This window comes from Tigriopus californicus, chromosome 11 (genome assembly GCF_007210705.1).
Source record: "Tigriopus californicus strain San Diego chromosome 11, Tcal_SD_v2.1, whole genome shotgun sequence".
Lineage (NCBI taxonomy): Eukaryota > Metazoa > Arthropoda > Copepoda > Harpacticoida > Harpacticidae > Tigriopus > Tigriopus californicus.
In genome coordinates, this window is record NC_081450.1 from 3,467,963 (window position 1) to 3,480,831 (window position 12,869).

Consider the following 12,869-nt stretch of genomic DNA (forward strand, 5'->3'; position numbering starts at 1 on the left):
AGTACGAAGTCCTATATCAATAGTAAAAAGTAACTTTAGTCTCTATCAGAAACTAACTTTGTATCGTCCGCATAGGAACAGAGACTGGCAGTAATACCAAGCTTTTGAAGCGGGGCAAAAAGGAGAGGCTGTAAAATGAAGCCCTGTAGGACACCTGACTTGGCTTTATATCTGTCACTATGTAAGTGACCCTTTAACATTAACCTTTTGCTCCCTTTCATGAATGAAGCATCTTATCCAATCGAGATCCTTGTCCTGGATTCCAATATCGTGCAGTCTACTTAACAAAAGGCTTTATCAAAGGTCTTGTCCAAATCAAGATAGACAACATCAACCGACTCTTGACTCTCTAGCTTCTCAATGATCCGTTTAGACATGATGAATCAGTTGTGTAACCGTGCTAAAAGGCGCTCGGAATCCGAGCTGACTAGGAAGAGAAGGACGTCATTGACTTCAAGAAAGTCTACAAGTTTGAACTTCATGATCTACTCAAGCACCTTCGCAATGTTCGAGCAGATAAATCGGGCTAGGGCTACTGGGGAGCGATTTATCTTTCCCTTTATAATTTGGAAAAACTTGAGATAGATTGAACTCAATTTATCCGCCGTAATGTCCTCTTACCATATCGTAATGATCTGGACATTTGGATGCCTGAGGAGATGAGAACACATTACAATATCCATAACTCCCTTGGAGATATGTTAGCTCATCTTCTTCGAGTGACTTCTTCATTGGACACGAATAGTCTCTGATTAAAGCGTCGTTCTCTTTGATCCTTTTGGTACACGTGGTATAAAACCTTAAAAAAAAGAACCCGTTATTGTTTGTCAATACGTCCGTTGGTAAGGTGAACATCTATCATTGGTCTTTAATAGTGGCTACCTTTTGTTGCGAATAAAAGGGAAGGCACAAAACTCTCCCATTGTGATGTGATTTCCTGTGGGAATGAGATTCCTTTCGTCATAACATCGTCCCCAAGTCAACATCTCTAAATTTGTTGGATCAACGGTTGTGGCACACCAAGGGCGATATCCAGAGTCTGATGAAGAAAATGGATCATCGTCTTGAAAATGATCATATGGTTCAAGTGAGGTGTATTTACCAATTTCGGGGAAGAGCCCAGGTAGAACGCATCCTAAATATCTGATTCCTTTATAGCGAAATGGCAAGTGGCAAGTTTGAATCTCTTCTTCTCCAAGGGTTTCAATATCCCTAGCCTCACAAATGAATCCCAAATAATCTTTATCTGAGCTGCTTGCTGCAAAGTAAATTTAAGAATATGATTACAGAACATTAAGACAAGTTCGAAAGTGTATGTTAAGACATCATCGAGGTTTTGAACATAAATTTTCTTTTCTTTTCATGCTCTAGCCTTCAAAAACAATTTATAGTTCTCATTTTGCTGGTTTCATATGGCCATAAGCATAAGAACTGAAACAATTCTGATAAACTGGTTTCTATTCATACCATCATGATATCCTGAGCAAGGGATGGGTAATAAATATTGTCCTTTATAGGCTAAGCATCTTTTACTCGGATCGGAATCGCTTTCAAGAAGTCTAGCCTGATCGAATATAAATGGATCCATTGGAGTCCCATCAGACGCGTGATGAGGGTACAATTTTCCATCCAATGGTTGCAAGATTAGTCCGGTGAGAGTGTAATCCTGCAAACCATTTTCCTTGAACACAAAGTGATCCCGAAGCAAATGCTTGTCCACCCAACTGATTTGAGTTTGGATCCCCAATGTACGCATTTCCCATAATCGGGCACCAAGTGAAGAGCATTGGTTTTGAGCTTCATCCAAGCCCTGAACCGAATCCTCCAGCAAGTGGCCTGAAGTCTAAAGACCACGATATCAAGGAAGACTTTCAAAATGATTTTTCATCACCAATGGACTGCTCACTTTGTAACAAGCGTAATCGGGGAAGCCTCTCATGAAACCGATTGGACAATTATTGACGGAACAAGAAGTGGAACAGTTGCCCCAACTCCCAGGTATGTGAACTCCGTTGACGTCCACTTGCGTACTACACCATGGACTTTGTTTGGGTCCCAAGGTCACACAAGTGTCATATTGCCGGCCTTGATATCTAGAACAAAATCCTTGACATCTGAGGCTTGTCCAACATCAGGGCTCTTCAAAGGGTTAAGATTTCAATGGGGTACCCCCACGTGGTTTCGTGAACACAAATTTTGAAATGCGACAGTGATAAATTTTACCCAGTCACATTGCAAAATGTGCGTTCACGAATCTATCTGATACTCTCAGTAGGTGCAACTGGGAACAGATTGCATCTCAAAATATGCGCTCACGAAACCACTTGGAGGTACCTTATTCAACGTTATTTCCTTTCGTGTTTAAAGAAAACATATGTTTGACTTGTTGGCAAAACAGTCATATTAGGGACAACGTTCAATGTCTTAAGTAGGAACATGTGATGTATGTCCACAGGGCCAGGGTTTGTTTTTAACAACCCAGTTTTTGACAAGAGCAAATTTCAAGACGATCTTAAATTTGTTTCACTTTGTATATCCATGCATCAAAACAATACAATTAAAATTGTCAAAAAACGTACTTGAAAGGGAAGACGCAGAGTTGATTGTCCTCGGTGATGCATTCCTCATATTGGCACAATCCCAAAACTTGTATCCTGGTATTTTTGTAATTGCATCTTTCATGGATCAGTGTTCCATCTGTTGTATTGGACGTGAGAATGAAACAGCTTCCAGGTAACCCAGTGTCATTAGTAAACGCCTTAAAATGCCGCAAGAAGCGAGCTTGATTGAATCTAAAATTAAACAGCTAGCGCATTAGTCAAATCGCCCAAACCTTTAGATTGAATTCAAACTTACTCCTTGGAAAGCATAGTGTCGTTATAGCCCCTCCATTTCATGCCCAGATAGATTTGAGCCTATTCAAGCACACAATCGAGTTATCAAAGATGATTGCAGTAATATTTAAGGCAACTCACATTCGTGTTTTCACTTAACCAAGGTTCTCTGGTGTTCAACCAGTCAACCAAAGCTTGAGATTGTCTCGCATTGACAGCTTTGGCCAATCGTGTTCCATCTTGCCGACATTGGTCCTCAAGGATCTGCACATTTCCAAACCTAGTAATTTCCAATGAATTCGTTACATGAGAGTATTTCAAAACTTTTCTCAGCTTTACCGATATCCTTGAGCATTTTCAAAGTCTCTTTCAACCAGTTTAAAACAGGATCGACCATATTTCTTGACCCACTCATATCCCTCGGGACAAGGAGGCTGACTTGGTCCACATAAATGCGAGTGACTCTCTGAACAGGGTGTGGATCGCCATTGGAAATTGAGTGCTTGATCGGCCACAGCACAATCTCCACCTGTTGCTGAGGGTTCATTTGATGCCCAATATGATTGATGGTAGGGAACATTAGCCATGGTCCTTTTTGACACCCATTTGGAACCAGCACCTCGGACAATGCCCAACCAGATATTGACATTGGACGTATTCGGAAACTATGGAAGGTTCATGGGTGCTAGGCAATGCCTTTGAAAAAATCAAATTGTTTTTCAAATTACCAAAGTAGCGAAAAATTCATTGAGAACCAATGCTTGATCTTGATTAGTGAAGTGGAACAACATCTGATCTTGTTCCAAACAAGCTTGATTCGCATCCGGAAAAGGGACTTGTGGCATTATTTCTGTTGATGGGAAATAACATCCATTGGAGAGATATCGAAAGTCCTTTGGACATTCACTTGACACGGTTGAGGCTCCCAAACCACCTCCAATCAACGGGGATTGGATCATATCTTTGATGATACAAGCCATTGGTGCATATTTCGATATTCGAAAGCAGACCTGTGTTAAAGCAAATTGTAGTTTTTCCACACAGCTCTTTTTCTTTGGTTACAAGAATCCAACTTACTTGTATCGGTTCCAGGAACATGTAGCCAAAGTTACCATCCTCAAAATAAAACTGAATAAGTCTTTGCTCCTCTACCTTTGGGATCTCCAAACGAATTTTCCCCACAACAGGGTTGTCTGTGGAACTCGGAAAATCCTCTTTCAGAAGTTCCTCATCTAAATTATTTGCTCGTGTTAGATTTAGTATTAAGTAATGTACTTATTTTCCATATTTCATTATCTCACCGTATTGAATGATTACTTCAGTTAGGCTAATTTCTTGTCGTTTCAAAGCCAGCCAACGTATTTGATGACCTGGATCATTGTTCCATGGGATGCTCCCGATAAGTTGTCCAAGAACATTGAACTCCATTTGTGAAGAATTACAAAATATGTTGATTGTTGTTTTGGATGTCGAAATGTGATCCAATTCCAGTGGGTCCAAAATTGGAGCATTATTGCTAAAGTATGACCCTCTGAGGTTGACTGACATTTTGGAGTCCTTTGTGATGAGATCCAGCTCTATTTGTTTGTTGGCATTTGTTATCAAATTTATTGCTCCAACTGAAAATGTAGTAAGAGTCAATAAACATGCTAATAACAAAACAAAGCTTTATAAATTACCACTTGTGATATCATCTATTTGGAGGGAAACATGAATCGAACCTCCGAAGTTGGAGCAAAAACCTGGTCCAATATTTGTTTTTGGATCTTCCTTATTCAGTTCTTCGTTGCTGAGACCTAGCCATGAGTAAATGAAGTATGTTAATAAGTTTTTTTCTTTCTGTGCAATTTTTAACAACCATATTACGTTTTATTTTTCTGCTGGGATGGGCGAAATGGTTGGATGAGGTCGATTCCAATTCTCTCCCAATAAAACCAATCCAAATTGATAAAGACGGGTCCAACTTGGATCTTGGTTTGATTCTTAAGCGCCTGGTAATTACACTTTGAGGGAATCTAACGGTAGATTGGAACTCTGGTTCTGTTGAATCATTGTATACAGCATGAAAAACCTGTAGAGAAACGATGATTTTTAAATCGATATTTATGAATTATAGATCTGAAGCTGTCTTTTTACTTGGTCAGGAGCCAGAGATATAAATGCATTGGAATCAAGGAAATCTTGAGGTGTGTACTCCAACTGAAACGACTTTAGATGGCTATTTGGATCTTGAATCAATGTTATTCCAGTAAAGACAATCTTTATTGGCAGAACAATTTCCACAAAACCATTCTGGTTATGAGATGGGCTCAATTCCAGTTTAAACATGGCTCTGTTGGTTTCAGATCGGCTCATCAGGTCATATCCATTATTACTGTTAACTTCCAGATGCTTTGATCCAAATTCAAGGAGGTATTCAAAATGAGGAACTAGATACAGGGTGGCGCAAAAATTACGGAATCATGATCAAAGAAATGTGTTTTTTTTTCTTACCGAGCTGAGATCGACAAATTCCTCTGGCCAAAGGACATGGAGACTTTCTAACTAGTGTCTGAGAAGAGGATTGAAGAACTAGACATGAGCTTTGTAAGTCGATGGAGTTTAGTTCCAAGGTGGAAAATAGGTTCCCGTTAAAGTCGTGGGTTAGCTTCAAGATGCCACCAAAGAAGTGATGATCGCTGGTTGCAATCCAAGTTTGGTTAACGCTTGTAAAACCAAGATGAGTGTTTTCTTGGGGGAACTTATAGGAGACAAATGACAACTCCTCCATCGACTTTGGGTACCAAAGATGGGCATCCTGGAACATATTTTTTTCATTTGATGTTGAATCTCATAAAGTGTCAGAGTTATTTTTTGAACGATAATGATTAAAAGGAGAGATTATCACAAGTAAGATTGCCTGTTCTAATTTCAATAAGCAATTAAGACCAGTTTGGCCAGCTTGATAATGTTTAAGACTGAACAAATTCATGATCTCTGAAGTTGCTTTAGTTACCTTTAAAGAGCATTGGTCTAGATTTTCCGTCATTGATAGGGTGCTTGCGGAACGGTCAAAACAATAGTCACCAAACCTTTCAAGACTGTCTGGACACTTGTACACGAAAACTGAAAATATTCCAGAAGTTCCCCCACAAAAGCTCGAGTTGGTCCCTCCACAAGCATTTGTACACTCGGCATTGCTGACAATTTCAATGTTTCCTTCAGGCATATTCGCGAGGCAAACGCATTTAGAGACTTTTCCCATGGCAACAAATCTATTGGTCATTCCATTTAGGAGGCATTTTGAGGCACATGCGATGGGATTGGTATCTTCTTCCAGTGTGACCTGGCCTTGAATCTCTGATGAATTGATTTTGAAACAACCAATATAAATTGGAACATCCACAATCAAGTCAAAGGGGCTCAAGTCCACCTTTGTAACCTCGATCATGTCCTCAACCTCGAGTACCATATTCCGATCCAGAACATCCGTCATATCAGGGATCCAATGGGTAATTGTCGCAAAATCAGCCGATTCGTTCACAACATGTCTAAGCACTTCATTTGATTCGATTTTCAAGGTCAGTGTATGATGAATCCCAGGTCTAGGATCGGCCAAGTTCTGATCTTGGAACCTATACTGAAACTGGATCATACCATGAGGTCTAACTAAACTCAAGTATTGGTGATCCATTCCTTGGGGAAGGCTTGATTTCGATATTTGGGTCTTGTATGAGATAAGTTGAGACTGGTTGCAAATTGCAGCGGAAATCCACTCCACATCTCTGACACTGGACGAAACGTCCGAGTCAAGTTTGGTCAATGACCTTGAAGGTCCCAAAGGATGACAATCAGATGAGACCTTCAATGTCCAAGGGGGTACAACCTTCTCTCTGGATTTGGAACATTTTAGAACATAGATGGACCAATACGTGGAATCGCTCGTCACTTTGGTAACGTCCCTCCAGGATTGGGATTTCAAGTCCAAGTGAGGAGTGAAATGGCATTCTTGGGTTCTGGGATTGTACGCCAACATATCGCACGCTAAATAATTCAAATCCAGCAATGAAGCACATTTTTGATCCAATATTCAGCCATCTCAAACCTGATCCTAAAAAGCATATTCTGGCACATTTCTGCCAATTTGTGCCTGTTATAGTGGACAGGTAGAACTTCCGGTCCAAATCTTCGCCAGCCATGTCAGATCCATCAAAGTTGGTCCATGCTGGCTTCAGGTTTTCAATAGATTCTACGTCAAACTCGTACCCGACCACTTGTTCCCATCTTTAAGAGATCTCGAGCATTTCAGAAAACAAACTATGTAAATATTCTAAGCCAAATACATACTCCGGTTGGCAAATCCGTGGAGTACTGATTTCGATTGCTCTCAATCCAAAAGTGTCTTGACTTGCATTGTAACGTACCACAATTTGCACACGACAAAAGGGTTGGACGATTGGTGGCAAATCCACAGACTCAAATTGCCACATGGTCATATTTCCTACACTATGGTCATTTCCAAGGTGAGATTGTGGGACGTCATATAAAAGGCGGGCTTCCTCCTTCAGATCAACCAATGCGATTTGTATTGAACATGATCCCTGGCACAACAAATAAGAGATCAAAAACCTAGTTGAGTAATGATTGACATTCAATTTTAGGAAAGGGGTCAATTGATTACCGGAGGTCCGGGTTGAACGGATCCGCAAATATGCTGGAAAGTTAGTCGACCCCGATGCAAACGAGGCAATTCCCTTGATCGAAAAACGTGCGCCAATAAACCCTTGGAGGATGTAAGATTGGAGGGCCCCCAAGCCATGGCTGAAATTAGAATATCATCATCAGGTTTGGCTTCGAGTCATTTCTCCTGTCGAAAGTCAGACCGAAGATAGTTTTTACATAATTTGACGTATACTTTTTTTGTGGTCTCGTCCGATATTTGAAAGACGCTGATGACTGGAATATCCATAGATCGAAAACAAAGACTTGATATTGATACAGGAAGACACTTTTTCAATGGGATGTCCAGCTGTTAATTAACACATGATGTTGAGACAGAGCGAATAATGTGGTTGGCAAATAGCTTAATATCTACGAAAACGGATGACACTGATGTTTGATTTTGCAAAACAATTTGTAAGCTAGAGGGATATGGAATGCATTGGATGTAAGTGGCACTATCTAACCGCTATCTGATTATCGAATAATCGCCGTCACATTGGAATTTAAAGGTCTCTACCACACCCGCTTGTTTGTTGGCAAGGTTTTCTGCCGTATCCCACATTCAAGCAACTTTACCTCTGTAAATGCAATTTTTTTCAATTTATGTTGCTCTCAAGCCATATCGCCCAATAAACTCCAGCCCTATGAAATCGATATTACGTGATATACAAGTAGGGGTTGCAGCAGAACTCCAGTTTCATGTCACGACTACAGACAGACCCTCTAGTCAGAGACTCGGGAGGTTTGGAAAGTGGATCCACTTTACAAGCTAATAGATCAAAAGAACAAAAACATTTTGAATTGATGCACTGTATAAGAAAGAATGCTGTTATGACAAGGGCCATTAATTATTTACTTCAATAATACCAGCAGCTTTTTCTAAAAGACAACCGATTTTGTTGCTCGTGGATGAAGGCATTTTTTATTACCAAAGATATTTTCACTACTGTATACCTCCTCTCTGAATTAGAGATATAAGAAGATTCAATCGCTAGACTGTATAGTTAAAAGTTTAAAAGGATCGTTTATACATATATATACTACCAAGATCTGCCATGCATCTTTAACATGTACATATCATCTATCCTCTTTCTTTTGAAGTGCTTTAGCCTAACTTATTTCTAGTTGACTGCAAGATAACTACATGTTTATTGAAACTTAACTATAGTCAACTGATAAAAATGTCATGTGCCACTTAAGCCCTGTGGAATCTGACGGTTAAATCCGTGTTGGATTGTGTCTGTCTTAAACCATCTAAAACTTCAACTTCTTTGCCAATATCAATGTGCGAGATTTGTTGGGAAATTACTGCCTCCTTTTTTGGAACCTTTTACATTGACCGACAATCAGATCGGTCGAATTTGATGAGAGAAACTCAAACTTGCTCTTTTCTAACGGGAGGATCCCTAATTACACAACACATTTTGAAGCTCTAAAAAGACGTGTCAGTGTTTTCCTAAACTCAGCTATGGTCGGGTTGTTTTCTTACTTGGCTTGATGTCATGGAAAAAATATCCACTGGTTAGATTCGATGGCAATTGGAAGTTTTCAGGAACATCCCATGCAATGTCTTCTGATATCTTGTAGTCTGCAAATATATTGTATGAATTATTGGCAACGACATATTTATTGTCCTAAACAAAACTAGCCTTCCAAGGCCGATCCTGGGACCAAGTTTCGCATTTGAAACTGCCCCAAATAGGATTCTTCCACTTTTAAACCATTCAGTTCATCCTGTCTCAACCATTGGAAGTCATAAGGCCTGCCATAGTCAGTCGGAACCAGATTTGGATCCACCCCTGGAGCATCCAAACCTTCATTGACGCGATCAGGTCGAAGAAATTCCACATCAGTCGCGTGGAATAAAACCTGATTTATGGATCAACAATTAAGGAGGATTCGAAATTACAACAAAAAAAATTACTTCTTTGCAACCTGTGCTCTGATAAACTCGAAAAAGGCCAAAAAGGCTAGTCGGACTTTCATGTTTCTTTGTTGAAAGCTAACTGAAGCTTTAAGTTGTTTCTTTGTAGGATTGGCCAAAAACTTGCTGAAACAAAAGTTTTTGTTGGGATAAAGTTTGTTTTAGATTTGTGAGTCGTCTGTCAATAATGAGTCACGAAAACCATTCTGTTCTGTTCAGAGATGGTTACGGTTGGAACAAGTGTGCCAACCTAAAACTACATGATGCAACATTTATCTGAAATTGCGCGGCGGTTTATTCTATTGGGACATTAGGGATGAATCGAATTTGTAGTGTGATTTTTCGAATTTCATCTCGGGGTATAGAGCAGGAAAATAAACACTAACTTGCTATTCTAATATTGGTCACAAAGAATGAAATTGAAGGTAGCGAAAACTGTCGAAGGCAAAATGATGGTTATTGGTTATGCAAAGCAGTTATAGAGGATAATTAGGAATTGCTGAGTATTCAACGTTCAGTCGATCTCTAATCTTGTCAGGATTTTTCTCATGACGCATTCAAAATGCCATCTAAACACTTGCGTTCTAAATCTGACTCTCTATATATGACTCTGAACAAATCCTGCTTCCTCAGTTCAATATGAGTGAAACAAAGCATCTGAAAGTTACCATCATCGCCGAGAATGGTCCCAACCATGTTCCAATCTCAACCACCCACCGAATCACCATCAACCAAGATGCCACTTTGAAGTTCAACCGTCTTAAAAACCAGCTCACCAACAAATTCCCAGAGCTCAAGGCCAAGACCTTGGAGCTCTTCTGGACTGACTCAGATGGAGATCAAGTCAGCATAAACAATGATTCCGCCTTGGCCATCGCCATGAGCGAAATGGAAACATATCCTGTGGTCAAGTTCTCGGTTAAGGTCATGGGTCCGAAGTCTTCCGTGACGGTCAGTCACATTGGATCGCCTCATGAGGATGTGAAATGCGATCTGTGCGAGAAACAGATCCACGGATTCCGCTACAAATGCGTGGTTTGTGCCAATTTTGATCTCTGCGGTCTGTGTGAAGCTCAAGGATTCCATAGAGAGCATAACATGATTCGAGTGGCTTCACCGGACATGGTGCTTCCCAAGAATTACTACAGGAAGTTGAGCAAGTTCCATGAGAGAGTCCTGACCAATGATAAAGCTCAAGATGACCAGGGTGGTGCCAAGCAGCCCAAGGATCGATCCCGGAGTAAAAGCAAGAGCAAAGTGATCGTGGTCTGTCCCTCAGAGGAGAACTTTGAGGCTGATCCTGAGCCTGTCGAGGACATGTTTGCTCAATTGAATTCTCATGGAACGGAGTACATGAGAAGTCTGGGCGACATGATCTCTGGAGCCTTGGAGAGTCTGGATAACATGGTCATGGCAGAGGAAGAGGACGATGGGGAAGTCGATGTGGCAAATCAGGATGAGGAAGAGGACGATGGGGAAGTCGATGTGCCAAATCAGGATGAAGAAGAGGACATGAAACCCCAATCCGATCCCAACGTTTCAGCTGGCCTTCAGACCTTGATGGACATGGGTTATACAAATGAAGGAGGATGGCTGTCCTTACTTTTAAAGTCAAAGAACAATGACGTTGAAAAGACCCTGGAGGCCCTACAAGCTAAGAAGAGAGAATGATTTTTGAACCTATCAATTGTTGTAATGAAATGATTCGTGTAGTTGGATTTGATGTGATATTTTTTGCGTTCTAATGTACCGTAGTTTGTTGGTCTTGCACCAAAATATGTTCAATGCATTACCTTTACGAAAAAAAAATCACATTTGTTTTATTTATAATGGAAAGAGACCCCTTGAACGTTACGCCACCGTTGATTATCATGTTTTTCTAACGTATCGAAATCAGTAAAACAAAGTTTGCAGGCACAGGGGAATGAAACGTCACATTTAAATTTGTTGAAAAATATGACATATTTTAGCAAAAACCTTTCGCTCCCTTTAACATCACAATGCCATCAGAAGTCACTTGTTTTAAGAATTTTTTGTATTAGGGCTGAAGTAACCATTGCTCATACTACTAAGTTCGTGTCCAATACCTTTAAATTCCAAATGAAAACACGTTTTCTTGATAGCATGAAGTAAGGCTCTTTAATTGAATGAGATTGGAGTTCTTTGACTTGGATTTTGAACCTTCTCTTTTGCCTTGCCTGACATGGTGGAAGAATAAATCACTGTTGGTTCACATTCTGGTGAGGCATGATCAAGCCTGTACAAAATTTCTAGGGCTACTCCGTTCCTGAAACACGTCATGGGTCATCCTCATACTTGCCCAACAAATGACAAATCTGTCATGTGCTTGTCTTATGAAACCAAATACTTATTCCGTCGAGATCCATGAAAAATAATTTGAGAACATCAAGTCAGGCATTCGAATTAAATTGGGTCCTAGTATGGTTTTATGTGTTCCCGGCAACCCTTGACATACCAAAGACTCCTCGCTTTTTTGCATTAGAGTCTATACTTTCATCGATAGACCCTGAGCCCTTGTCCATTGTTGCCACTTTACAGTTAGCTCATACTTTAGGGTCAAAGTAAAAATATGTTGAGCAATCAAAGCATGACTTTTCGGGGGTTAAATTTAGTTTGTTTTCATTTTCAATTTCTCAGTTGGTTTGGATTATCTGACTCCAAGAGCCACTTGTGACATCAACTTTAGTCGTCAAAAGTTCATTTTACAAGTACCTGGGCTCCGTTCAATTCCTCATGTCACAAACTCCAATCATATTCATAATCAAATTTATCTTTTTCCGGCTCTTTGAACCACAATCCACTCCGCATAATGAGCATACTGAACTTAAGCCAGAGCGTACCGTAAGTCAAGTAAGTATTTTGTCATTAAATTTCCCTGCGGCCCATTAAACGGCCGCTCAGCACGAGATAAATTGAATTTCTCAATAAGGATTCTCACCTTCTCATCAAACTTGGGCTCTTCGTTCTTGTTCTCCCAATCACTTCTCATTCTTATAATGCGGTATGCAGAGTGCGTGTCTACTCTCAGTATAACCCCTTAGTTTCCAGTGCAGTAATAAGGTAGGTGCCTGGCATACCCTCACCACATACATTGGTAGTACATGCACACCAATGAAGGTGATTATGCTTCTACCAAAGGGTTTCAAGCGACTCACCAACCATCCAACCAACCAACCAACCAAGCTTTAGTTGGACACAAAGCCGCCGGTGAGATGGTGGGCTATTTGTGAACTTTGTCTTGGATATGAGTGTCTCCTTTGGGGTTGTCATCCTGAGCTTGACCTAGAACCCAGTTTCGTACACTAAATGTCGCCTTACGATCGCAATGAGTTTCTCTAAAGTCGGACTTTGAGAACCAGTTTGGGATTTCAAAATGACTGAGCCGGGCA

The 12,869-nt window shown here is 40.4% G+C and overlaps 2 protein-coding genes across 2 annotated transcripts; one reads left to right on the forward strand and one right to left on the reverse strand.

Moving 5' to 3' along the window:
* Window positions 1–1,391: 1,391 nt before the first annotated feature.
* LOC131889891 (uncharacterized) lies at window positions 1,392–3,825 on the reverse strand. Its single transcript, XM_059239112.1, has 6 exons — window positions 3,563–3,825; window positions 3,174–3,499; window positions 2,976–3,114; window positions 2,857–2,915; window positions 2,580–2,792; window positions 1,392–2,093 (listed from the first exon to the last, which is right to left on the reverse strand). Exons 1-6 carry the CDS (start codon window positions 3,812–3,814, stop codon window positions 1,859–1,861), a joined length of 1,224 nt encoding a protein of 407 aa, XP_059095095.1. The 5' UTR covers window positions 3,815–3,825; the 3' UTR covers window positions 1,392–1,858.
* Window positions 3,826–10,076: 6,251 nt separating this feature from the next.
* LOC131889893 (sequestosome-1-like) lies at window positions 10,077–11,313 on the forward strand. The gene has a single exon (XM_059239114.1). It carries the CDS (start codon window positions 10,099–10,101, stop codon window positions 11,128–11,130), a length of 1,032 nt encoding a protein of 343 aa, XP_059095097.1. The 5' UTR covers window positions 10,077–10,098; the 3' UTR covers window positions 11,131–11,313.
* Window positions 11,314–12,869: the final 1,556 nt, after the last annotated feature.